We start from the raw sequence: 24457 nt of genomic DNA on the forward strand, positions 1-24457 counted from the left end.
ACGGGCGAATGCATGTGCTCGCCAACTAATCAAAACGCGACAGACATAGGCTAATAAGTTATTGCAGAAACGACGCCAGTAATTAATAATGTAAAATGTTTTTTAAACAGTGGCATGGATAACGAAGGATATATACAACTCAACTACTGTAGCATACATTATTCATTCAGGCACTGTTTAGTTCCCACCCCGTAAACACAAAAAACGCAAAATTTTGCGAAAGAATCTTGCTAATTTGAAGTACTAAATGAAGTCTATTTATAAAACTTTTTGTATGGATGGGCTGTAAATCACGAGACGAATCTAATGAACCTAGGTCTTGTTTAAATGCATAAAGTTTTGGGCGTAAAATATTATAGCACTTTTGTTTGTTTTTAGTAATTATTGTCCCGCCATGAGTTAACTAGCTCAAAAGATTTATCTCGCAAATTATAGACAAATTATGTAATTAGTTATTTTATTTAGCTACATTTAATACTTCATGCATGCGTTAAAAAATTCGATGTGATGGAGAATCTTGTAAAATTTTGAAGGGAACTAAATAAGGCCCTAGTAGAGAAAACAAGGACACACTTTGGTCTGATAGTCTATAGTGACTTCCATATCATAAACTCTGGCAGCAGTAACATTTTGGGATCGACCCATTGTTGACTTAGTATTTACATTCCAATCATTCAGCAATCAGCATCTTCACCAGCTGACCTGCACCTACTCGTAGTTGCGCTAATAATGGCCATGCCGAGAGTTATCAACAAGGTCCCAAACTCAGCCTTCTCGGAAAGCGAGGACTGATGAGAGCTACTCCTACATTGTGTTCTTCCTGGCAGACAAGTAAGCATGATCCTTAGCTGACTTCGTCTAGTGTGCAGTTTCGCCGTCCTTCAATGGCCTTGCTTCTTCAGTTCACCCTAGCTATATTCCGTCTGTTCTCGTTGCAGATATGTTTAATTTCGTCAGTAGGAGTATCTTATTAGATTCGGCCTTGTTACGTTCTCAGGGTAGGAGTGGGACAGGATCAGCACTCAGCAGGAGGCGCAACAATGATCCTAGAAACAACGGTGATAGTCAGCATAGTCGGGTGGGCGGCGTCGCCGGTGGTAAGCAAGCTGGTGGACAAGCTGCAGTGGTACGCGGTGCAGCGGTACACATGGCACCAGGGCCTCCCGGAGAAGCTGGAGACCCTGGCCCATTTCCTGGATGAGATCGGCAGCACGGTGAACGTGGTCGGCGCGCAAGGGTTCAGAGACCCCAAGATGATGGGCTGGCTGTGCCAGCTCAGGGGCGCCGCCGACGAGGTGGACCACATCTTCGACGTCCTCGACTACGAGATCATCGGGTCGTCCAGCTCCAGCCAGGCTGCTGCCGCCGAGCGTGGTGGAGCCGCGTCCATCGGGTCGGCCGACCTCTGCGCCAGGCTGAAGAAGCTGCTCGCCAAGCTCAACGACATCCGCCAGAGCTCGCGTGGCCTCGTGCAGGCCTCGATGCTGGCCGTCGCGGGAGCAAGCCCCGACGGGGACGGGCGTTCGAGGCCCGTCACGGGGCCGCTGCTGCCGCAGGGGCTGATCCCCCTCGGGTACGACGCCCAGTACGAGTATCTTCGCACGTGGTTGCTGCAGCCGCCGCAGGGCAGGGGCGGGGTCCCTGTCCTCGCCATCGTCGGCCACGGCGGGATGGGGAAGACCACGCTTGCCCAGCGCGCGTGGGGAGACGAGGAGGTCAAGCGCACCTTCAACCTCGTCATATGGGCCTGGGTGTACAACAAAACGAGCGAGGCCGACCTCCTGGGCGAGATCTGGAGGTCCGCCGCCGCCGCCGCAGGCCGGCAGCACGAGCAGATGAGCTTTGGCGGCATGCAGCTGGCGCTGCAGGAGCTGGTGAGATCCAAGAGGTACCTGCTGGTGCTCGACGACGTGTGCAACGACGAGGCGGCCACCGAGCGGCAGAGGAGGGACGTGTGGAGCGCCGTGCTCGCCCCGTTCCAGCAGCCTCGAGACATCGGGAGCCGGGTGCTGGTGACCACTCGGGCCGTGATCTGCGCGGACACGCTGGGTGCGGACAGCAGCAGCAGGCTCGCCCTGGACGGCATCGGCTACGGGTCGTTCGTCAGCCTGCTCCGGGACACCAGCACCACCGCGGCATTCGGGACCGGGAGTGTGGAGGAGGCCACCCGTGCTCGGGAACTCCAACAATTCCTTCGAAGCCGCTTTTTCTCGGTGCCGGAGGCATCGTCGGCACCGGCGTCACGACGGCTGGCACCCAACTGGAGGTGCTCCCCACTGTCAACCAAGGAGATGGGGCTCGAGCTGAGGGACAGCCGCGGCAAGACCAAGTGGGAGGAGATCATAGCAACGGACTCCCACAGGAATGCGGTGTCGGTCCACGAGACCAGCTTCCGGCATCTGCCGCCGCACCTGCAACACTGCTGCGCCTTCATCAGCCTCTTCCCGAACAAGTTCAGGTTCCTGCCCGAGATGCTCGTCAAGATGTGGATCGCCGATGGGTTCATCAGCGGCGACGACGGCTCGTCGTGCGCCAGCATGGAGGAGACGGCGAGAGGGTACTTGGACGACCTGCTCGCCAGATCACTCCTGCAACCCGTGCAGGACGGCGGCAAAACTTACTACATGGTGCACGAGGAGATCCATTCCATGGTACGATCGGTCTCTGCAGGCTACTTCCGGATGATGCAGCCCAACTGCGCTGCCGCCAAGATTCCTCACACGGTGCGCCACTTATCTGTGACCACCGGCTGCGTGGCTCGGCTCAAGAAGCTCAGTCTCCTGAAAAGGATGCGGACGTTTATCGTTCTCAGAGATCCTTCAGCAGCTGTCACCGCCATTGACGAAGATCTGCTCAAAGAGCTGGAGGGTGTCAGGGTTCTGGATTTCACCGGCACGGACATTAAAAATGTGCCTCCAGAAATTGGCAAGCTGATTCATCTGCGCTGTCTGGCTCTTCCTCAAACCGTGCGGACGTTCCCTGAAGAATTTAGCAAGTTGTTCCACCTGCAGACACTAATTCGGAGCACAAACAAATACGACCAAACAGATGAGGTACACTATCACACGGACCTCGATGTTGCATTTACACACAATGCCAGGAACAGGACGAGGTTGAGCAATATACTGCAAGAATACATAGAATATACAATGGTCTACGGTACTTAAAATATTGGCCTGGGTTCCAGGATACGTCCCGCGTCCCCACACCCCTCCCCCGGCTTGGCTGCAGACCAAAGCGGCGCCATTGCCACCGGCGGTCGGGGCGTAGGAAGATGAGCGGCGGCACGGAGGGTGGCGAGGTTGCCGGATCTCGTCCATCGCCGTCCGGCTCACAGGTGCTGGAGCCGCCCTCATCGAGAGCCGCGGTAGAGTATGCTTGTGGCTCCGGAGTCGGCGGCGGCAATGGCGCGCCATGGGTTCCTCATGCTGGAACGAACCAGTTTGCGCCAGCGAGGTTCGATTGGATCTCGAATCAGTCGTCGACTCTCGCTTGGTCCTGCGGTGCAGCTATGACTCCAGCTGCAGATCCAGGTCAGTCCCCCCTCCCCCCTCGCGCGGCAGCCAGATGCAGATCTACAAAGTCCAGAGAGGATTGTTTAACACCTCAATTGCCTCCTGGCTAGGGGTGGTAATGGGCCATGGCTCTAATGACTTCTTCACAGCCCAATAAAGCCCTTAAAATTTTTAGTTCAAAAATACATATGTTAGAGCCCGGCTCTTTTATGGTCCGATCCTTAGATTTTCTAGTTTAAAATGTTGGGCCCTTTACCACCCCTGCTCCTGGCTCATGTCTACTACAACAACAGGTTGTGCATATATTCCAGGTGCTCGAAAGAATTCTTTATGGCACTAGACTCTGCCAATTGGAGAGTACGGGAAATGTCACCTTTTATCCGAGGGTCCCTAACTGCCGGCTGCCGAGCAGAAGGCAATCTTGAATGGAACTGGACTTGTACTTGGAAACAATCACCGAGCTCTAATTTGGTAAACTCTGCGTCATTAATACCAAGGGACTTCAATACATTTGTTAAAATTAGCTTGGGGGGGACCTGCACAAACTGTTACAGAAGGACACTGAGATAGACAAAAAAAAAGTTATATTCATATATAACATCGATTGATGCTGAGGGGGACCTTTGATTCAAGCTGAAGGCGTTCCATTGACTCAGATATGACATCGATTGATGGTGAGCATCTTGCCTTTGCACCAAATAAAGCAGCACCACCCTCCGGCAGCTGGAACATCATATCCAGCAAGATGGAATCAACAAGTTTATGTTACCCAGCTAAAATACGAAATTATATGTATAAAGAAACAGCAACACGGTTCCCTGGATACTGGAACAGCATCTACCGAAAATTGTTCAGAAACCACTTAATATCCCTGTTATAACTAAATAGGTTGTCAGCCTCCAATTAAAATGCACAAAAAATAAAAACAAATACACAATCCATTATTGCTATCTAGGCCAACTGGATAGGAAAAAAAAACTATAAACAACAGCTACGAGCTGGTCAACAATGTACGAAAAAAAGGACCAATCAATCACAGGGCGCACTCACACTGTTGACAGAGACGAGCAGAGATGGCCAGAACGATTCTTGACCTATAGACCCCAATCTTGTAGCTCCGTCGAAGCTCGCCGTTGGACTGGCCACGTCAAATTCGGCGCCGCACTAGATCCAGGCTGGAGAAAACCAAATGCAGTTTGCGAACGAGACAAATCCATGCCAGGCGACTCCATGGCAGCATCCAACAAATAATCCTGAGGGCACACAAAACAGCAAATTACCGCTTGCCGAGATCTAAGAAGCCTTGCTCATAAGCGAGTATGCGGGGGGGAGTGGGGGAAAGGGACCTGGGCGGCAGCCTCTTGCCGAGATCGGGAGAAAAATGGCCACCGACGAAATCCATCGACCTTGAAGGGGGGATGCGCCGCCGCCGACCAGGCCGAATCGACCTCCTCTTTGAATTCAAGAGGCACGGCGGGGGGAGTGAATCGGCGCCTCGTGCCACTGGGACCCACAGGACCCACAGGGGGCCGAAATACAGAATCCACGCAAAACATGAATACGGTGTGAATACAGACCCTGGAGAGAGAAAGCGCAAATCCCAAAGACACAGCCCACAACACATTTCCGCTGGAAAAACCCTATTGTTGCTCGGCATACTTGACGAGCCGTCAATCGATATCTCTTGCACGCGCGCCCTCCTTCCCGTGCGCTCTCGCCATCGCGCCCTTCTGTCCAAGACGACGTACCGCCCTCCACGTCGTGCTGCCATCGAGGGGAGGCGCAGTGTGGCCGTCGACGGAGGCGAGACGGGGAGGCGTACGGTGGCGGAGAGGCCGTGCCAGCGGAGAGGGGTGGCAGTGAGGCGGCCGACGACGCGGGCTGCAGTGCGAACACAGCGGGCCTCCCCTCTGTTTTTGTTTGCCATCGCTCCTCGTTGCAAAGCGACGCCCACGAGGCCGCGATGTGTCAAAATAAAAAGGTTAATTGGATTTATGTCATTACAATTATCCAAATTTACTGATCTGTCATTACTATTCATCATATTGAAACCGTACCATTACAATTTCAAAACTCTCCAAAACATGCCATTACATACCCCTTCAACGTGTTTCTCAAAATTTATGGACCAAAATACCCCTTTCTTCTTCCTCTCATCCCCTTCCTCCTTCCTCTCATCCCCAGCCTTCTTCTTCCTCTCATCGCGACTCCAGCGCACGGCAGGACTCAAGGCGGCGGCGCTAGGATTTTCGCTCCGATGACCGCGCCCATCCTCGACTCCTCCCCACGCCGCGCTCCTCTCCTGTGCCCGGCGACCCACCCCTCTCCTCCCGCGCAGGCGCCCCTCTCCGCCTGCCTGGATCCCAGTCCGGCTGCAAGCGCATCGCGGCGGCCATCTCCCACAGCCACCGCGCGGAGCGAAAATCCTAGCACCGCTGCGGGACGGCACGGTGGAGCCCCTCCATCGCCGGCGTCCTTCCTCACGGCTCCCTCCCTTCCTCCCAGCGCTCCGGCGAGGTGGCCGCGGCGAGCCGGCGGCGGGCTGGCACGAGCTCGAGCTCGGCGGGCGGGCGCAGCCGCGGCAACCCAGCTCGCGGTGGCCGGCCAACGGAGGCGCCGAGCCTCGCGGCGGCCTGGATAGTGCCGCTTCCCTGCGTCCCCTCCCCCTCTCGCCCTCCTCTGCCGGAGCAACAGCGCAGCGGGGGAGGGGGGTGTAACACCCCGGGTGTTTACACAGTATTTTAATTAGGTGCCTGCACAGTAATGGTGTAGGTTTGCTATGCATCATGTGCTTGAATTACTTAAAAAGGATCTTTTTGTAATTATGAAAGGTTATATGTGTAATTATGATTTTATGCAAGGTCCTTTATATAGTTAATTGTGTTTATAGCTTTTATGGAGGGTGTTTGTGCAAAATTTCAGTGCATTTATTGCATGGCAACCAATTTTGCTTGTAAGTCTATGTTTGTAGTGAATTTACGTTGAAAAAGACAAATTTCCTAGATTTCAAAATCCCTTCAATGATTTTAATTTTAGCTCTTGAATCTTTGGTCAAATAAATTTTTGCACAACATCAAAGTTGAAGATCTTGAAAAGTTGAACAACTTTCATGTTGGACATTTTTTCATTTGAGCTTTAGTTCAAAAGTTATTGCTTGTTTACAGAAAGGTCCCTGGAACTTTTGGAAATTGCAAAATCGCCCTTATGACCATCTCCCCCTCTCTGCTCTGCTTCTCGCCGCCGGCCACCGACAGCGCCGCCCGCCGACGACTTCCCGGCTTTCCCGGCCATCAATTCGCCGTGCGCTGGCTCCCACGCGTCGCCGGCGAGCTCCTCCCCCTCCTGTTGCCTCGCGCTGGAGCCCCCACCCCTCGCCACGCGCCCCCGCCGAGCCCAGAACCTCCCCGGCGGCCGCCACCGCGACGCCGCCGTGGAGAGCCCAAACCCGAGGCCCAGCTCTCGATCTTTCGCGCGCCTGAGCACTACAAGAAGCCCCGCGCTCTATTCCTCTCCTCTTTTAGCCAGTTCCCTAACCCCACGCCCCAGAACGCCGCCGCCGCTCACCCCGAACGCCGGCGAGCTTCACCCCGCCGCGGAGCCGCCACCCCAGACCCGCTCTACCCCTACAGCCCCCACCTTTAGCACCGCCTCGACCTCGCGCAGCTCCCAGGCCACTTCCCCTCGCCTGAACCTCACCGGAGCACCCTCGCCGTCGCTTGCCTCCGCCGCCGACCCGCCCTGCTCCGCCGAGCCGCCGCTTCCGAGCCCCTCCGCGCAACCCTAGGCCACCCAGAGGTGCGCCTTGCACCCGTGAAGCTCACGCACCCCTCCCCTCTCGCCGCCGGTGAGCCCCTCGCCGGGAAACGGCCGGTCAACCGCCGCCTCCCCTCTCTGACCCGGCCCAGGGACCTCGGGTTGAAAGGAAAGAAAACCCAGGGGGTTATTTGCATAGGCCTAGACTCAGATGAATAGTGCCAGTAGGGGCTGCTTTGTAATATTTTCAGTGAACTTTGAAATTCTAGATCAATTCATAGAAAATTCGTAAAATAGCAAATCTTGATGTTTTGGAATCCTTTTGAAGAGCTCTATGCAGTAGAACCATAATATGTTAGGCTTTAGTTGCAAGTTTTTGCTGTATAAATGGTTTTGTGTCACTAGATAAAGAAATACTAGATGTTTAATCTTTTTCTTATCTGGTGCTTGAAAGCTGATATTGCTATGAAATTTTGGTGGTAGTTTACTTATGTAACACTAGCTTTTCTATAAAAATTTCATGGTCAGTTCTCTTGTGTAGCTATTTATTTGTTTTAATCTTTGTTTAGTACACTTTATTTATGGTAAATAGTTTCTGTTTGTAATAAATCATGATTTTATTTTGACATGTTCTTTTTGAGTAGTTTAGTTTGTCCAGGAAGTTTAAGCTTCAGTTCATGGCTATATCAGTAGTTAAAATTGATTTTTGTTAAACTGATGTCTGTTTTGTTTATTTTCTCAGAATAAATTCTATGTAGATAAAATCATGAAAAATTCACAGTAGCTAGATCATCCCTGTGTAGATCTCATGTTAAATTTTGAGCTTCTGATCTTCTTTAGTTTGACCTGTGTAATTCTTGCTTGTTCTAGATGTTATCGTAGTAAATGATTTTTTTTGTGTTTAAATGGTTAAATGTCTTGGCATGATTTTTACAGGGTAGATTACTTTGTTCACGTTCTGTTTAGGGTAATTTTGGTAGATTTTAGTACTATTTGTACTCTGATTTGTTAATTTATTTACAAACCATGACTTACTTGTATAGGAAAATCACCACCACTCATTTTGTGAAGTTAGTTAACTTCTTTTGTGCTGTTGATCATAATGCCTTGTGTAGTTAAATTTGTTATTTAACTACTCTATAAACGATTACCCATGTTTGTTTTTAATGTTGTTCTTGCATTGCATATAGACACGACTCCTTATCGGACGGGACGTACGAGCTGATCCCGGAATCTGACGGAGGTGATCTCGAAACTCAAGTGAACACTGCGGAACTAACTGAAGCCCCGAACCAAAGTTCGGAAGAGCCTAGCGCTGAAATAGTTAGCAATTACCGAGAAGGCAAGCCCCGGACATAACCTATATTTCAAATTATTATCATTTACTGTTGTTACTTACTTGTGCATTTACAGTTCTTAGGATTTGAATTGAAAACCCTAGATGCATGATCCTAGGAACCTATGTACTGAACACTAGACCTGAGTTCGACTATCTGCTAAGCTTATAGGAACGGTAAAAGTCGAGTGATTGCCTGTCACTCGCGAGCTTTATAGGAATTGCTTGTTTACTTTCTGTTATCAATATAAGGACGACGGACGGGGTTGTGTTCGATATTATGTCCTATGTGAGACCCCGTCTGTGTTGATGAACTTGCTAAGGTCGCGGTGTGTGGTAGTGCTGGTTAAGTTTTTGAAAGTACTAGTCACATGCCGTAAATATGGTACGCGGCAAGCCTAGTAGCCGATTGGACCGGGGAGTGGATATACCTCCCACTCTCTCAGTAGGGATAGGTTTTATTATATGTTGCGCAACACTACGACTTCTAGGGACAAGGTTCGGCCTTGGAGCCCTGTAGTCGGGGAGAGTGGCACTATCCACAAGCCGGAAAGAAAGGTTAACGGTTGTTTGGGAATGACCCGACGGTATTCCAGACGTGTGTGCTAGGTTACCCTTGCAAGGTTGAATTTCGATTCAGAATCGTCCGCCTCTCACGATGAAATGAGACTGCTTGATCTCTTTGCCACACAGAGTAATAAGAGCAACAATATTCTTATTAATCTTGATGCTTGCTTAGAAGTTCCACCATGTTTGGTTAGTAGATGCTTACATAGAATGGTTAATCAACTAGAATCTTGAAGCTAAAACTTGAAAGTAAGGACCTACTCTTTATTGCTTTTCAGCAAAGGAAAACCAGAGCCTTACAAATGCCTTGCATAGTCTAGCTAAGGTGGGCTACTTATACCCGTTGTCGGTTAAGTCTTGCTGAGTATTAGAATACTCAGCCTTGCTGTTGAAATCCTTTTTCAGGTATGAGTTTTGAGGATCAGATCGCTAGCTTGACCTATCCTTGCGCTTTGCCTCCTGGCTGGTCCGTAGAATGGGATACGTCTTCGGCCGGCAATGACTATGACGAGTGATACCCGGCTTGGGCTAGCTTGGTATACTTTTGGCGACGTGTTGTAGAAATCGTGTTTCATCTTCCGCTGTTTAGACTCTGAACTTATAATTATGTTTTGTAGAACTGTTTTACTTAAGTTGGTTTTGTAATAATGGTTTGAACTATTTTGTAATCACTACTGAACTTGCCTGTGTTGTAAAATTTGTGGTTGTAATATCTCTGGACTCGCCTTCGTGCGAGGTATGCTTGTTCGATCCGAGAATCGGTGGTTGTATCGGGACGTTACCCGACAGACCAAAAATTATTCCGTTTGAAGTGCGTTTAAGCTAATATTGCCTTTATGGTGATGGTTTACGCACTTGAGCCGGGATAATTTAGGCGGTTCTGCCACATGGGGGGTGGGATGGGGTGGCGGCGGTGGAGGCTCGGCGCGGCTCCTCACGGCGGAGGCCCTCTCTCCTCCCAGGCGGCCTCCCATGGCGGCTCGACGAGATCCACCCCGAGCAGGCGGAGGCAGCCGGCGAACGCACAGAGGCGCCCGGTGGCGCGCGCGGCGGATGCGCCCAGGTGGCCCTCCGCTCCGCCGAGGTGTTCGTCGCGCGCGGCGGATCCGGCAGTGTAGAGAGAGGAAAGAGGGAGGGGATGAGAGGAAGAAGAAGGCTGGGGACATTTTGGTCCATAAATTTTAAGAAACACGTTGAAGGGGTATGTAATGGTTTGTTTCGGAGAGTTTTGCAATTATAATGGCACGATTCTAATATGATAAATAGTAATAACAGATCAGTGAACTCGGATAATTTCAATGACATAGATCCAATTGACCCAAATAAAAAAGCGGAGCCCGCCAGTGTAGCCGACCCGTACGCCAGGAGTCCCACGATCTCTCTCTCTACTCCCGGTCCTGCTTTCTCTCACCGATGCTACATTCCCGTGTCGATTCGCAGCTTCCCCGGCCCCTTCGCTACCGGACGAGGCTCCGCTGCAGTTACGTCCCCCGCAGTTGAGTCACTGCGTGTGGGGCCTGCACGCAATGGGGCCCACGTGGCAGTGACCCAACTGCAGGAGACGTTACTGCAGCGGATCCGGTTCCTTCGCTACCCACCCCAAATCGAGCCGCCTCTCCCCTTCGTTTTCCTCCGACCTCTCGCCTAACAGAGAGGGGTCGATCCCGTGCTCGGGTTGGCTCCACGGATTTCCGGCCTGTTGGAGCTTGTCGGGTGATTCCGAACCGGAGGTGGGGTGCTTTTTGATGGTGTTCTTCGATGGAGGAGGCAGGGAGAGAGAAGGACAGGACGGTGGCGGTGGTGGTGGAGGATACCAGCGCGGCCACTAAGGTCAGTCGAAATGCTCCTTCCTCTACCCCTGTCGAATCTAGTATTTCCCCCCATTAATGGGTTGGAGGAGATGCCTACTTGGAAGTCCCTTTACCCGTGCCCTGGCCTCATTTTGATTCCGCATTCTGCAATCTGCCTAGGAGTAATTGCTAATTGTTTCGAGGGGGGTGTCCAATTAGGTTCGTGCGAAATCCCTTCCGGTTGTGTAATGAAATGTCCGCACCCGCTCAACCTTTTTCAATTGCAGGATGCAGCCGCTGCTGTAAGCACAAAGCCCGCTAAGAGATATCCGCTCGCATTATGGATAGCCATATTGGGCCTGATCATGCTTGTGGGCGTGTACATATTCTCCTTGTCCCTGAAGCAAAACGGGATGCTGTTCGGTCTCATGCAGGCGAACATGATAGAAAAGGAAAGGGAGAAGCCTTGTCATGATCCCAGGATTCCAGACGCAGAAATCCCCTACGTGCACTACCCAACGCCAAATACTTATGATAGGTAATGATATACTTGGTGACATGATTTTTGCGGTAATTTTTCAGGTTAGTGACTGTGTGTGTTCCTTGTTTGTTAGGGAAGAATGTGCGTGCACGGGGGTTAGGTTTTTTGCTATCTTGTCAATGCAGAGGTCGGGGAGCGGATGGGTCGAGACGTTGTTGAATAGCCATCCGAATATTAGCTCCAATGGAGAAATATTCTCTGTCAAAGAAAGACGCAGTAACGTCACTGCAATAACGAAAACGCTCGATAAATTATACAATCTGGATTGGTACAGCAGTGCTGCTAAGAATGAGTGCACGGCTGCTGTGGGGTTGAAGTGGATGCTCAATCAGGTAACCCCTCTATTAATTGCTGTATTGAAGGTGGAGAAGAATTTATAAAACATTTTGCATCCCATTTTTTGTACCCTACGTGACTGTCTAGTGTAGAAACATTTTATTGTGGGACAACTTACTGGTTTCTGCTATCCTTTTCCTTTTGAAACTTAATCTGAAGTCTGAACAGACTGTTAAAAATACTTGAAGGTGTTTATTCTGGACAATGGCTACTGATATATGATGCCTTTGTGCATTCTATAGATTTTTTGCCAGACATATCAGGGTGATAGACTCATTATCTAAGATGAGTCTTCTGGGTATATATGTTTACTTCAAAAGATCTATTGACTTGTCCTTTGTGCACATGTTAGTATTTGTATTATGATAGTGTGGTAATTTCCCAAATATATATTTAGCTTAACCTTTTGTTATATCTTTCTGGTGAAAATTACAGGGTTTAATGAAGCACCATCAAGAGATGGTCAAATACTTCAACCGAAGGGGTGTGTCTGCAATTTTTCTATTAAGAAAAAATCTTCTCCAGCGCTATGTCTCTATATTAGCAAATGCCCATGATAGTGCCATGAAACAACTAAATGGAACTCATAAAGCTCATGTGCACTCCAAAGATGAGGTTCATATCTTTCCTTTTTTACTTTACTTGCACCTCAATGTCAGATTTTATTGAAAAATACAAATTTAGGTATCATAAATCAAACATATATGCTTACAGCTACTTTATCTGCTAAAAATGTTGTAGGTGTGTGTCTTGATTAAAAGACAATCCTTTTGATCCTTTTTTTGTAGGCTGAAATTCTTGCACAGTATAAACCAACAATTGACAGAAAAATGTTGATTACTGAACTAAAGCGGTCTGATAAATTGGCATCTGATGCCTTGGTGAATTTCAAGAACACCAGACATATTGTTCTGTACTATGAGGATGTTGTCAGAAATCGCACTGTAAGTCATTATTGCTTCACATCATCCTGTGGAGGCAAAAACGATCTTCATTTTTCCTAACCAGCATTGTTGTTTTCTCTTTCTTCAGAAGCTCATGGATGTCCTGGATTTTCTGAGAATGCCCGAGAGAAAGCTGTCCAGTCGGCATGTGAAAATCCATACTAAACAATTGTGTGATCATATTGATAACTGGGCAGATGTTAGTAACGCTTTAATGGGGACACGGTTCGAGAGCTTTCTGAATGGCTCAAGCAGATGACGTAGCTAGTTGGTGTAAATTCTGTAGTGAGTCTTCCTTTTGACCCCTTGTTCTCCTCTTCTATAGCTAAGAGAGTTAGGCAATTTTGGATACCAGGAGCTACTCCAAAGGGATTCTTCATTTCTCATCTACTTTGTAGCATGTATAGAATTTAATTGATCAAGTTAATAGCAGCCAATCCATTAAGCAATGTGGTCCCTTGTCTAGAGTCCATACAAACTGATTGCTTATTATTTCTTGTTTTGACATTGCTTGATGTTTTTTGTTTACTGCAAAGTTTGGATCGGTTTGAGAAACAGTTATGAGGCAAAAGTAGAACAATTAGATACTTGATCCAAGTTAGTCTGTTTAGTCTGATAAGTATGAAATTATGAAATTCAGAACTGCAGAATAAAGATTAGAAACCGATTGGAATTGTCACATGTGTAATGAACTTCTATAATTTGCTGGGTTCTTTCCTTAATATGCCAAAGCTTGTACTTGAAACCAGGCACGTTGCAGCTGTGCAGTAAAAGTGATTGTTGTACTTGGCATCATGGAGTTTTGGCCGCTGCAGCTGAGCACACAATACGTGGCTTAGTTAAGATAGGAACAACCACTTCACCTTTCTTTGTGTTACCCACACTTTGTTTCCTCACAAAGACCATGCCTTCATGCTGTTCACTCCAACTTCTCCATGCCTCGCCAATCTCTCCCATTCAAATCCAATTTTGCAGCCATGGTGTGCTGTGACCGCAACCTCCATTAAGCTCCTCCTCTAGCCACTTTGTCTACTCATATTTGTCTTTGAGCTGCTGTGGCTGAACATGTGCAACGACGCCACAGCCGCCTCCGTCACCTCCTCCCTCCTCGTCGGCCTTGTGGCGTCACAGAATGGTTAGCGCTCCTCCCAGTTCTTGCGACCACCGTGTTTCTTGGTTCTTGCTGTGTGGAATATTGGGTCTTGCCAGCTTCTTGAAGGAAGATTTTGCTTCTCGCCTGCTTCTTTGCTGGGTTTCCTGATATTCTCTTGATTCAGCAAGGTGGTGGCAAATTTCAGGATCCTGTTCCTGCATCTGCTCTGATTCAGTGATGGTAATCATTTATTTGTTTTCTTGTTGTCAAATGGTGTCCTTGGCTCTTGATTTCTTGTTTTCTCCTTATTTGTTTCTCCTCGGTTAGGGAAAATGGACTTAATGAGCAGTTGTTAAGTGTAGCTTTTAAACTTATTTCTTATATGCAAACAGTCAGGTATACTCCCAAGAAATAAGCTGTTGCATAGCTATATGCTGTGCCAGACTAGGAACAGGAAATTAGGGAAAAGCTTCAGGATTTCAGGTTAATGAGAGATTCGATTGTGAATTCAGCTGCTGTTGATGAAACAACAAGGAAATACTTCAGATTATTATCAATTTCGTATCATTTTGTTATTCTGCAGATAGTGACATACTGACATCACCATCAGTATTCTGGAGAGCTGTTGATGCCTGATGGCTGACTCAACTCAACCAGGTTCCACTTTTAAACCTTTGTTATAATTTCATCGACCACATGTACCCACTTGAAATATGCTCCTTCATATTCTTGTACCTCTGAATCTTGGAACTGTAGCATTGGATCCGGACGAGCAGAAATAAGCCAATACTGATAGTCGGTGTCACAGGTTGCCGATCTCAAATGTCTTTCTCATATTCGATGCAAATGGTGGTCTGATACAGCGCTAACTTTCTGTAAGTTCCGGTGCTAATATCCTTCACAAAAAAATTGGCCATGGTTCTAAGTTCGTTACCATTGCTAATATGGCGATATCGTATATGAAACTCCAGACCCCTACAAATCTTTGGTGATTTTGGGAGTCATGTCAGTGTAACCTTATATATTTGAGATGGATTTCTTCAACTTTGTTACCAAAATAAAGGAATTGGCAACAGGTTAGAGTTCTTCCAGGGAAAAGTGTTGTTTCATTTGAGTTGCAGAACCAAAGTTTTTGACCTAAACTAAATGTGCCAAATCAGTAGTTATAGATATTCTTTAGGTAAAGCCTCTGCTGTCTACGATCTGCCAAGCCAGTCTGGAGCATTGTTACTGTTTTAGACGTGCATGTGCCTTGCATGTGTTGGTCCAGCCTTGGCCGAGTCATGGCCGGCCAGTCCTTGTCCTTATTGGATTCATTTAGAGATAACAGCAGGGAGATCTTGTTTGGTTTTATTTCCATAAGCCTCAATATCTCACCCCTATATATATGTACTCGTGGTTCTCTAATCAATCTGTTATTCACTGCAATATACATTGCTTAATATATTTGCCTTGGCTATATAATATTCTCTTTTGTATTTTTTTTCCTAAAAATGATGTTTTCCTTTGTAACTGTTTTACTTCTCTCTGATTTTGGAGTGATGCTGCGATCGCTTCCAATTGAATGTTACACTAATGTATTATACTTCTTAAGTTCTTGGATTGCATTAAGTAATTATTAATTCATATCCTAAGATGTGGGCATGCTATCAGTTGCTGCAGAAAACTTGCTTAGTGTAACTCTTGTAATCCCTATGTTTGGCATTATTCTGGTAAATATTTGTCAATTTCATTTGCTTTGGGACTTTAGTCTGGTAGCCATTGATAACTAGGATCAGGAAAAACACACACATTAAAAAAATGAACAACTTAGTGGCACGCAAAAGCTGCAGCCCAGATTTTCTTAATTTCTGATATTACCTGACAAGCGTCGTGATGAAAGCAACCACAATTCTAGTTGCTGTTACTTATTTAATAATTATACAATTTTCTGTTGCTCAATCACACAATACTACAATACTAAAGAAAACACCAACATTACTCTGTAATACACATTCACCTAGCAGTTTAATTATCATGATATTTGTCAAGTATTAACTACTATCGACCTTCAAGCATGGTAATTGTTGCACTGTCAAATATGCTGCAGTCCTTGGTTGATGATGTGTCTGTTTCCATAAGAACTCTCCTAGCTGCAAAGCCAGGCTGCTTAGGAGTTGGCAATGAGGCAGCATCAGGACTAGCTAACATCAGAAGCACTTGAGACATCAGTGGACGGTCATCTGGGTTCTCTTGCACACACAGGAGTCCAACTCTGATACGCTTGAGCACTTCATCTGAGTTGAACGATCCGTCCATTCTTTCATCTGCTAACTCTATGCTTTTCTCCTCGTTCCATAAGCTCCATGCCTGCGGAATGAAAAAAAAAAAGTTGGTTGCCAGATTTTATTGAAGCTTTCTTGACAAATAGAATTTACATTCATTATATGAGGTAAGCTCTCACTTACATGGCCTAGAAGGCTTTGGTTGCTCGAATATGAATATACTCCTCTGTTTCTCCTGCCACTAACAATTTCCAGCAGCAATACTCCATAACTGAATACATCTGACTTGACAGAGAAGATTCCATCCATTGCATACTCTGGAGACATATATCCACTACAAAAGAGCCATATTGAATTTGATTAGTATTGCAAAATTCTTTTGAATGATGAACATTGCATTCCTTTTTGTAAAATAACATGTATCCCCTGTAACCGTACTTACTATGTTCCAACCACTTTTCGAGTATTGATTTCTGTCTCTTCATTGCCAAATATTCTTGCCATGCCGAAGTCTGAAATTTTTGGAGTCATCTCCTTGTCTAGAAGGACATTAGCTGCCTTCAGATCTCTATGGATGATTCTGTATCTGGAATCCTGGTGGAGATACAGTAAACCTCGAGTGATGCCTTCTATTATACGATACCGCACTTGCCAATCAAGTACAACATTGGCCTTTTCTGTTGACATATAGGAGGGGATTAGTTTTTGCTGTGGAATGGTATCAGCAAACTTTCATGGTCAGAAAATAAGAGCATACCAAATAGGAAATAGTCCAGGCTCTTGTTTGCCATATACTCATAAACAAGCATCCTTTCTTGCCCACTAATGCTAAATCCAAGAAGCCGAACAAGATTCCGGTGCTGGAGTTTGGCTATCAGCAGAACCTCGTTCTTGAACTCATCAAGTCCTTGTGCGGATGTTTTTGAAAGTGTTTTCACTGCAATTTCCATTCCATCCTCGAGTTTGCCCTGTAATGTTGATGGAACCCATTCCACTTAGGTGTACAATACCAAAAGTTCATAACTTACAAATCAGAAACTTTGATACGGCATTTACATATATCCCTGCTTATTCATCTGGAATAACCATGTTGTCTACCTGCCTTGTGAAACAATCTCGACAAGAAACCTGAATTGTTTCCTTTCATTGCTTTAGATTATCAGTTGCCGTTGATACCAATTAGCATCTTATGCCGACTCTTTATTTTGGGTTCAAAGTTTACTAGAGTGACCTTTTTAGAAAAAGGATTGCTGGAATGTATAGAGTGGTACCTTGTACACTGGTCCAAATCCACCCTCACCAAGTTTGTTGTTGATCGAGAAACCATCAGTAGCAGCTGCAATTGTGCCCAGATCAAATATCGGCAGCTCCAGGTCATCGTCGTGACTGCTTCCCTCGTAGCGACGGCCAGTGCTGCGTGAACTGCGACTCCATTTGCTCGATCCTGTGGTTATCGTGTAAAAGTCAGGGCGACATCAAGAAATGTTATTTACCATCTTTATTTTGTGTTCACGCATTTGTATCTTCTGACGAAATGCGATGAGAACAGCCGTCTGCTGACTGTTTACTGCACGTTATGTTTACCAGCAGTACTTCCAAGCCTTTTCCTTCTCGACCAGACGAGGAGACCAGCAACCGCCAGAAGAAACACCAGTGCCGAGACGCTGGCGCCAACCGCGATTATGGTACGCGCCCTCCTTGATTTGCTTGCTAATTCTGTATGGAGAATCATGAATGTTAGTTAGTTCGAAGGGTCAGATGCGGAGGAAAGCAAGGTGCTGCGAGCAGGTTTGCTTGCTAATTCAGGTCGGTTTTTGCATCACGGTGCTGTTGGAACACATCAAACTAGCGTCACGTGGCCGTGCTTGAAACAAGTGAGGACGAGATCTCAGTTGGACATTGGTGTCGCAGATGCACGTGATCGACTGCCAACTGGATCTAAAAATGTAAAATTCATGGCCACCTCTAAGCTCGATGGGACCGCTTTTTTTTTTTAAAAAAAAAGCTCGATTGGACGCTAGCTGCTGTGATTTGGGACGCGCCAGGGCACGGCTGGCCCATCATGCTTGCCGGAGCTGCTGCTTGGTGTCGTGGTGGGGGTGCTAAGCTCCGGCTAATTCAGGTCTGGTGTCTGCATCATCGGGGTCCTTTTCAGTTTTCAGAGTGTGGCAAGGCCCTGCTGCCCTGCAGTCTACACGGCCCCCCGCACAGCCTGCGCGTCGACTAGCCTCCATCGGCGTGCGACGCCAGCCGTCCAGCTAGCCCCGACCGCGACCGGCCACAAGTCCAGAACTCGTGGAGCGCGCGCGTCCCGAGCCGTACCACCGCCAGCGGCGCTCCGCCGCGCCGGCCCCATGCGAGGGTTGCCCGTGTCGTACGCAGGGTGGAAACGCCGCTGGCGATTGCCCGCCCCGTCCATCCCCCGAATCTCCCGTATAGCGACGGGGTGGGTGACCGCCTGACCGGACGCTCCAACTATTGGCTCCGCCGGCGCCGCGGGTGCCGACGCGAGGAGGCGGGGGACCTGGGACCCGTGCTGCGGACGTGCATGTGATCTGCTTGCTGCTGCTGCTTCTTCCCGGAAAGCAGGCGCGCGCCGGGCCGGCCCCATGCGGTTCAGTGCGGGCGGCCCATTTGCTGCTGCAGCGAACAGCAGCACAGGCTGGCAGGCTGCATTCGATTTGGGCTCCACGGAGGAAACAAATGGCGGTTCGATTCGACCGAGCTAGCCTGGAATTCTGGAAATATCTTTGGAAAAACGTGGAATGCATGTCAGATACTCGGAGGTAGGTTCTACAGGATTCGGGAAGCTTTCTTCCTCCTCTTCGATTCTTGCTCACATGATGGTCGATCTATCGGAACACAGCGTTAGGTTATCTGTGGAGCCGTCAGCGTTCTTCACCTCCCACCATACATATTACCCTCTCAGAAACGAAATTTCACCTACGGAGTACCTACCAATCTCTTGGTGCCCACTGCATGCCCACCCAGGCACCCGCGCTGGTTGGTCAGCACTCAGCAGAGGCTGGAAGGCCGGCTCATCGTCGCCCTATGCTGCCATGCAAACCAGTATCCTTTTTCTTTATGAAAAAGAGAGCAATACCCGTACTTCAGCCTCTGCAAAAGACTTCATCCTTTGATCGCCTCCCGTTGCTTTCCGGCTTTCGCGATCGGTGGATAAAAAAGCAGAGATTCCGGGGCACCGATCATGGGCCGGCCGGCGGTTACACGTCGGAAAACTCAACAGGGACCTTGCAGAGTCACAGAAACAAAACAACACGTGCTTCCTTTTTTTTATTACTACTCCCTCCGTTCCAAAATATAAGTTGTTTTGATTTTTTTATATTCATATATTTTGCTATGTACTTAGACATATGTTATATCTAGATGCATAACAAATATTATGAATCTAAAAAATTCAAAACGACCTACATTTTGGAACGGAGATAGTACTACTATTTTGTCACAGGGCAGCTGACGTGGACGACGGCCTTCGGGGTCCCGACCCAAACGTGGTAGTGTGACGCGCAAGTTGCGTGGCGTCTATTCATCGCACGTGCGACTAGAAGTCATACTATCACACTTGATTATATTTAGATAATATTTTTTAAAATATTTTTAGCTGTTTCGAAATAATTTTTATTTCTAGATATTTTTTGAAATATTTTTATTTGTTCCGGAACTTATCTTTCTTAGAACATTTATTTTGTTTCGAAACGATTTCTGTTTTTATATCTCTAACGGATTTGTGTGCGATAATATGGCTTCTAGTCGCAGTGTGATGAACAGATGCTCTCTGCAAACTGAGTGACGGTTACCGCGCTGGAGGGCTTGTGATCCATCCCAACCACTCAAGTCCAGACCGATCGGCGCAACCATATATGTATATACGCATGTGCACGAGCGTTCAATGCGAAAAGGCAATTCAGCTAGCACATCGGTGCACGGGTGGCAGGTCCTGGAAGCCTTGGCAACGAATGGCCGACGTGCGCCTCAGGTGATGCACGCCAAGGGGTCTCGTTCTCGCTACTCGCTAGCTGCAGCAACCAGGAACAGTTCCGATGCTCTATCATTATTGAGCTGCTGCTGTCTTTGCTGCTGCAAGCCTGCAACCAAATAAAGCTCGCTTCGCTTGCTTCTTTTGGTAGTGCTCTACTTTTGGAAAGGCTCTCGGCTAAGGGGACCGGCGTCTCGCTCAACAGGAAAAGCTCTTTTGCTCTCCTTTCTCGCCCTCGCTCGATCATTTGCCAGATCTCGCTGTCTCGCGCTAAGGAGGTGAAAGGAATCGGAGGGCACTGTAACAAGGCCACGGGGTGAAAAAGCGCCAAGATGATTGATCGATCATGGTGACCGGTTCGGCATCTCTCCTCCTCGTCTCTGCGTGCCTGCCCCCTTGTAGTCCAATGAAACGGATAACACATGGGGCATGGCCTCTAGGTCGCCCCCACGCCGGCCGGTAGATCAGCTGGATCAGGACGCCTCGCTCGGTGCCTCTCGCCGTCGTCGATCGCCTTTGCCGCCGGCCGGTCGGTGGTCACTGACGACGCCGGTCCGCCAGAAATTAAAGAGGTGGCGGCCGGCCGGCCGGCAACCCTGATTTGGACGGACTCAACGACGACGGCCGGCCAGCCGCCGCCGGCAAAGATATTATGCGAATATACGTACGAGATCGTACTATGTTACTACAACGTACGTAAAGACATGCAATACGTAGAAATTAACAGCAAAGCTAGCGTGCGTGCACAGTATGTAGTACGTACGTACCGAGATCGGCGGCGGCGAGCCGGACGTAGAGGTCCTGGCCGAAGTCCGGGTAGACGCGCAGGTCGGTGAGCCCCGTGGTCCACATGACGCAGCCCGTGCCGTCGCCGATGCCGCGGCCGCCGGCGCTCACGTTGGCGCTGGCGTACGCGGTGCAGGAGCAGTTCCGGAGGCACGCCGCCCGGCACTGGTCCAGCGTCGCCAGGGACATGTCCACCACGGCCCGCTCCGTGTCGGGCACCTTGGCGTGGCGCACCCTGGCGAACCCGTCGGTGCCGTTGCGGCAGTCGAGCGGCGTCGAGCGCACGCACCCGTCCCGGCCGTCGCGCAGCGCCCACGCCGCGGGGGTCTTGGGGGTGAAGCCCCGGAGGCAGGAGCAGACGGGGAGGTTGTTGGTGTCGCACACGCCGTTGGGCCCGCACGGCGACACCGCGTCGCACTGGTCCTTGGGCGCGTACCAGTAGAGGTTCCACGTCCCCGCGGCCTCCACCCACGTCGACCGCTGCAGCAGCCCGTAGTTGCCCGTGCTCACCACGCCCAGGTGCGAGATGATCGACGCGTTGTGCACCTGCATATATATAAACATATATATAATTATGCATCATATAGATGCATATATATAAATATATAAGCAGTAGTCAACTATAGATTGTTTAAGAGTAGTACGCTACGTGCCTGGAAGCTGTACGTGACCTCCTGCGCGTTGTTGATGAAGCTGAAGGTGAAGCCCGAGTAGGTGGCGGTGTCGGGCACGCCGGTGAACTGGACGCCGTCCCAGGGGCCGGAGCGCCACACTTTCTCGCCGCCGTTCCAGATGAACACCTGGGGGTCGCCGTTGGTGTCCATGACCATGGCGACGGGGCCCGGGGAAGGGTCCGAGGGGCTCTTCCACGACGTCAGCGTCCGGTTCTTGCGCTTCACGTAGTCGATCCCGATCTTCATCTCCGGGAGCATCGTGTCCGTCGGGTAGTCGAACCCCTCCCACGCCACGGCGCCGCCGGCGCCGTCCGAGAGCACCAGGTTGCCGTTGTCGAGGATCCGCGCCGCCGGGCTCGCCAGCCTCGCCGCTGGCTGGACCGACCACACCACGGTCCTGTTCCCGGCGGCGATGGCCAGCGTGCCGCCGGCGGAGACGGACAGCGTGGCGCCGGGGTTGTCCCCCACGGCGCCCGCGATCGGGGCCTCGCGGTTGGCCACCCACACCACGGTGCGGAGCGACACCTTGTTGTACCAGACGCCGAGGTACGTGCTGTTGGCGCCCGGCGGCGTGAAGAAGCCCATCGCGAAGTTGCCGTCGCCGCCCGAGACCAGCGTCTCGTTCGCCGTCAGCGGGCTTCCCGGCGTCACGGTGTCCCTGGAGGCGGCGTGGCTGGCCGCGAGGTGGCGGAGGAGGCAGAGCACGACGCAGAGGAGCCGCGAGGACGACGCCATTGCTCGGCGTTTTGGGACACGGGCCGCCGCCGGTGGCGCCTCCACCGCGTCGGTGCCGCGAGTAGTGGCGTCCGTCATCCACGCTGGCGTCTTTGCCTCTTTGGACGGGCGCTGCAGAGATAGGGTGGCGGCGAATGTCGTGGAGTGTGGAGTGTGGAGTGGGGGGGTGTGGCAAGGGTCGGAGCCCGGGGGCGCCTTTTGTGGCTCAGGTGTGTTTCTGTTCGCCGTATGAGAACAGTCTAGTAGATAGCATCGGCACTCTGTTCGCTGCATCCAGTCAACAGTATTTTTCTCTCATACTAAATCAGCATCAGCCAGCAACTACTAATACTTTTCTCTCAAAATAAATCAGTCCCAGCCATCAGCCACAGCATAACGAACGGAGTTGACGACACCCAGTCATGTGAGCTTGACGACAGGGGATAGGGTAAAAATCTACTACTAGGAAGGACGCATTGGGAACTTGGGAAGCTAATTCAATTTAAAAAGTTGTGACTGCCTTCCAAAACTAAATCCTGAAATTCCTAGAGTTCATGAAACGTTTAACATTCCAAACGACCGTCAATGAGTTAGGCTCTACAAGCGTACCTGAAGTTTAGTGTTTAGATAGTTGGCTTGTGGTTTGTTACTCCACTGTGCATGTTCGTCGGCTCGTCGCTCGTCAGATCCTGCTGCATGAAAAGTTCTTTTTTTTTGAAGAGTTATGAAAAGTTGAAAACCTTTGCAGACGCAGTAGCTAGCTTGTTTTTTGAAAATACATTGTAGACGCAAACGCTCACAAACTCACCACGCAACTCTACCCCTATGAGCACCTCCGAAAAACTGAGCTGGCAGATTCTCGAGATTATCATCAAAATTAACGAAGTTACCACTGGCGCCTCGCTATCGACGGGCACACCGCATATCCTTGAGATTAATGAAGTCACCACTGGCGACGTCGCTTACAAAGAAAAACGCCAATTAAATTCTAGAATAAATCCAGGAAAATACGAGCACCAACGCCAAGTCGAGGACTCGAATCCTGGTGGGTAGGTTCTACCACAAGAAATTTTACCAGCCGAGCTACGCTCAATTAGACACACAGTAACTGGCTGCAATTGGACTTTCTGCATGATGGATTGGGGCCTTTTTTAAAATAAAATCGCTGCAGTTTCCAAAGAGTATTTTGGGCCGAAACGTAAGAAGATCCAGCAGCCTGTAGCCTAATTTCTCTGATAATTTTGGTGGTCTGGTGGTGGTAATGAGGCTGGGCCAAAATATGCGTTGAACAAGTAGCCCCGTTACCAATATGGCCCCCGGCGGCTCCTCATTTCGGGCCTTACCAGCATTCCACCATTCGTCGTTTTAGGCTTTAGCCCATCTCGAATCCCTTCGTCACTTTTTCAGAAGTTAAGCTCTATACAGTCTCGGGTCATTTTTTACCAAAACATGTACGGTAGGATTTTTAATTGAAAAATAGGAGTTTTACATTAGAACACATACATAAATCTCACTCGGTTATCCACAAGTTATTGAAGTTTGTACTATTAAATTGAGATTTGGGACTCGATTATCTCACTCGGTACGACGCGGGGGCTATGAGCCCCAGCGACCACAAAGGGTCCGTCTGATTATGGTTTTGTTTGTTTTCGCTTAGCTTATAATCTAAGCGTGGTCGAGATAAGCGAAGATTTTCTCGCTTCTCGATTCTCACTTCTCGTAGTTTAAATTTTTGAAGCGGATTACCAGAGAAGCAAAAATAAGCGAGATGTTTGGTGAAATAATCGCTTATTTCCACCGATAAGCCGATTATAATCGGAAACAAACCGGGCCTATACCAAAGCACTCGATTGCTGCAGCTGTACACGAAGCCGAACTACGGTCGAGTGCAGGCGTGCAGCCCAAAAGATTTGGCTGTACAGACGGACCCAAAAGCTTCAGCTATACAGGCAATAGAGCGGATGCTCACGAGCGAGCGAGTCAGCGAACAAAGGGGGAAAAACACACCAAAGAATTGCATCAAAAAAGAAAAAACACCAAAGAAGGCAGGGGAAACCGAGGGACCCCAATGATTTCCGGCAGGACAGCCGTGAGACCTAAGCCATGTCGTGGCGTCTGAACCCCCGCCGGGCGCCGCCCCTCTCTCC

At 49.2% G+C, this 24457-nt stretch overlaps 3 protein-coding genes and 1 long non-coding RNA gene across 6 annotated transcripts; 2 read left to right on the forward strand and 2 right to left on the reverse strand.

Moving 5' to 3' along the window:
- Positions 1 to 703: 703 nt before the first annotated feature.
- Positions 704 to 3890, forward strand: LOC120708299 (putative disease resistance protein RGA4). The gene is made up of 3 exons (XM_039993502.1): positions 704 to 831; positions 998 to 3053; positions 3188 to 3890. The coding sequence occupies exons 2-3, from the start codon at positions 1041 to 1043 to the stop codon at positions 3623 to 3625; spliced, it is 2451 nt and encodes an 816-aa protein (XP_039849436.1). The 5' UTR covers positions 704 to 831; positions 998 to 1040; the 3' UTR covers positions 3626 to 3890.
- On the reverse strand, positions 3055 to 5003 carry LOC120708301. Its single transcript, XR_005689318.1, has 5 exons — positions 4862 to 5003; positions 4566 to 4768; positions 4137 to 4238; positions 3889 to 4060; positions 3055 to 3575 (listed from the first exon to the last, which is right to left on the reverse strand). It is a non-coding gene; the product is annotated as an uncharacterized LOC120708301 (long non-coding RNA).
- LOC120708300 (nodulation protein H-like) lies at positions 3403 to 14698 on the forward strand. Of its 3 annotated transcripts, XR_005689317.1 has the most exons (7): positions 10783 to 11001; positions 11249 to 11499; positions 11576 to 11834; positions 12274 to 12453; positions 12627 to 12782; positions 12871 to 14358; positions 14459 to 14698. XR_005689317.1 is itself a non-coding variant. In XM_039993504.1 (6 exons), the coding sequence occupies exons 2-6, from the start codon at positions 11327 to 11329 to the stop codon at positions 13039 to 13041; spliced, it is 939 nt and encodes a 312-aa protein (XP_039849438.1). In that variant the 5' UTR covers positions 3403 to 3533; positions 11249 to 11326; the 3' UTR covers positions 13042 to 14698. The 3 variants fall into 3 exon arrangements, 2 of the variants coding, with proteins under 2 accessions (XP_039849438.1, XP_039849437.1); XM_039993504.1 differs by lacking the exon at positions 10783 to 11001 and adding an exon at positions 3403 to 3533 and having other exon boundaries at positions 12871 to 14698; XM_039993503.1 differs by having other exon boundaries at positions 12871 to 14698.
- Positions 14699 to 15676: 978 nt separating this feature from the next.
- LOC120708298 (receptor-like serine/threonine-protein kinase SD1-8) lies at positions 15677 to 22540 on the reverse strand. The gene is made up of 8 exons (XM_039993501.1): positions 21576 to 22540; positions 20904 to 21468; positions 17724 to 17855; positions 17411 to 17583; positions 16897 to 17107; positions 16582 to 16816; positions 16323 to 16473; positions 15677 to 16224 (listed from the first exon to the last, which is right to left on the reverse strand). Exons 1-8 carry the CDS (start codon positions 22407 to 22409, stop codon positions 15916 to 15918), a joined length of 2610 nt encoding a protein of 869 aa, XP_039849435.1. The 5' UTR covers positions 22410 to 22540; the 3' UTR covers positions 15677 to 15915.
- Positions 22541 to 24457: the final 1917 nt, after the last annotated feature.

This window comes from Panicum virgatum, chromosome 5K (genome assembly GCF_016808335.1).
Source record: "Panicum virgatum strain AP13 chromosome 5K, P.virgatum_v5, whole genome shotgun sequence".
Classification (NCBI taxonomy): domain Eukaryota; kingdom Viridiplantae; phylum Streptophyta; class Magnoliopsida; order Poales; family Poaceae; genus Panicum; species Panicum virgatum.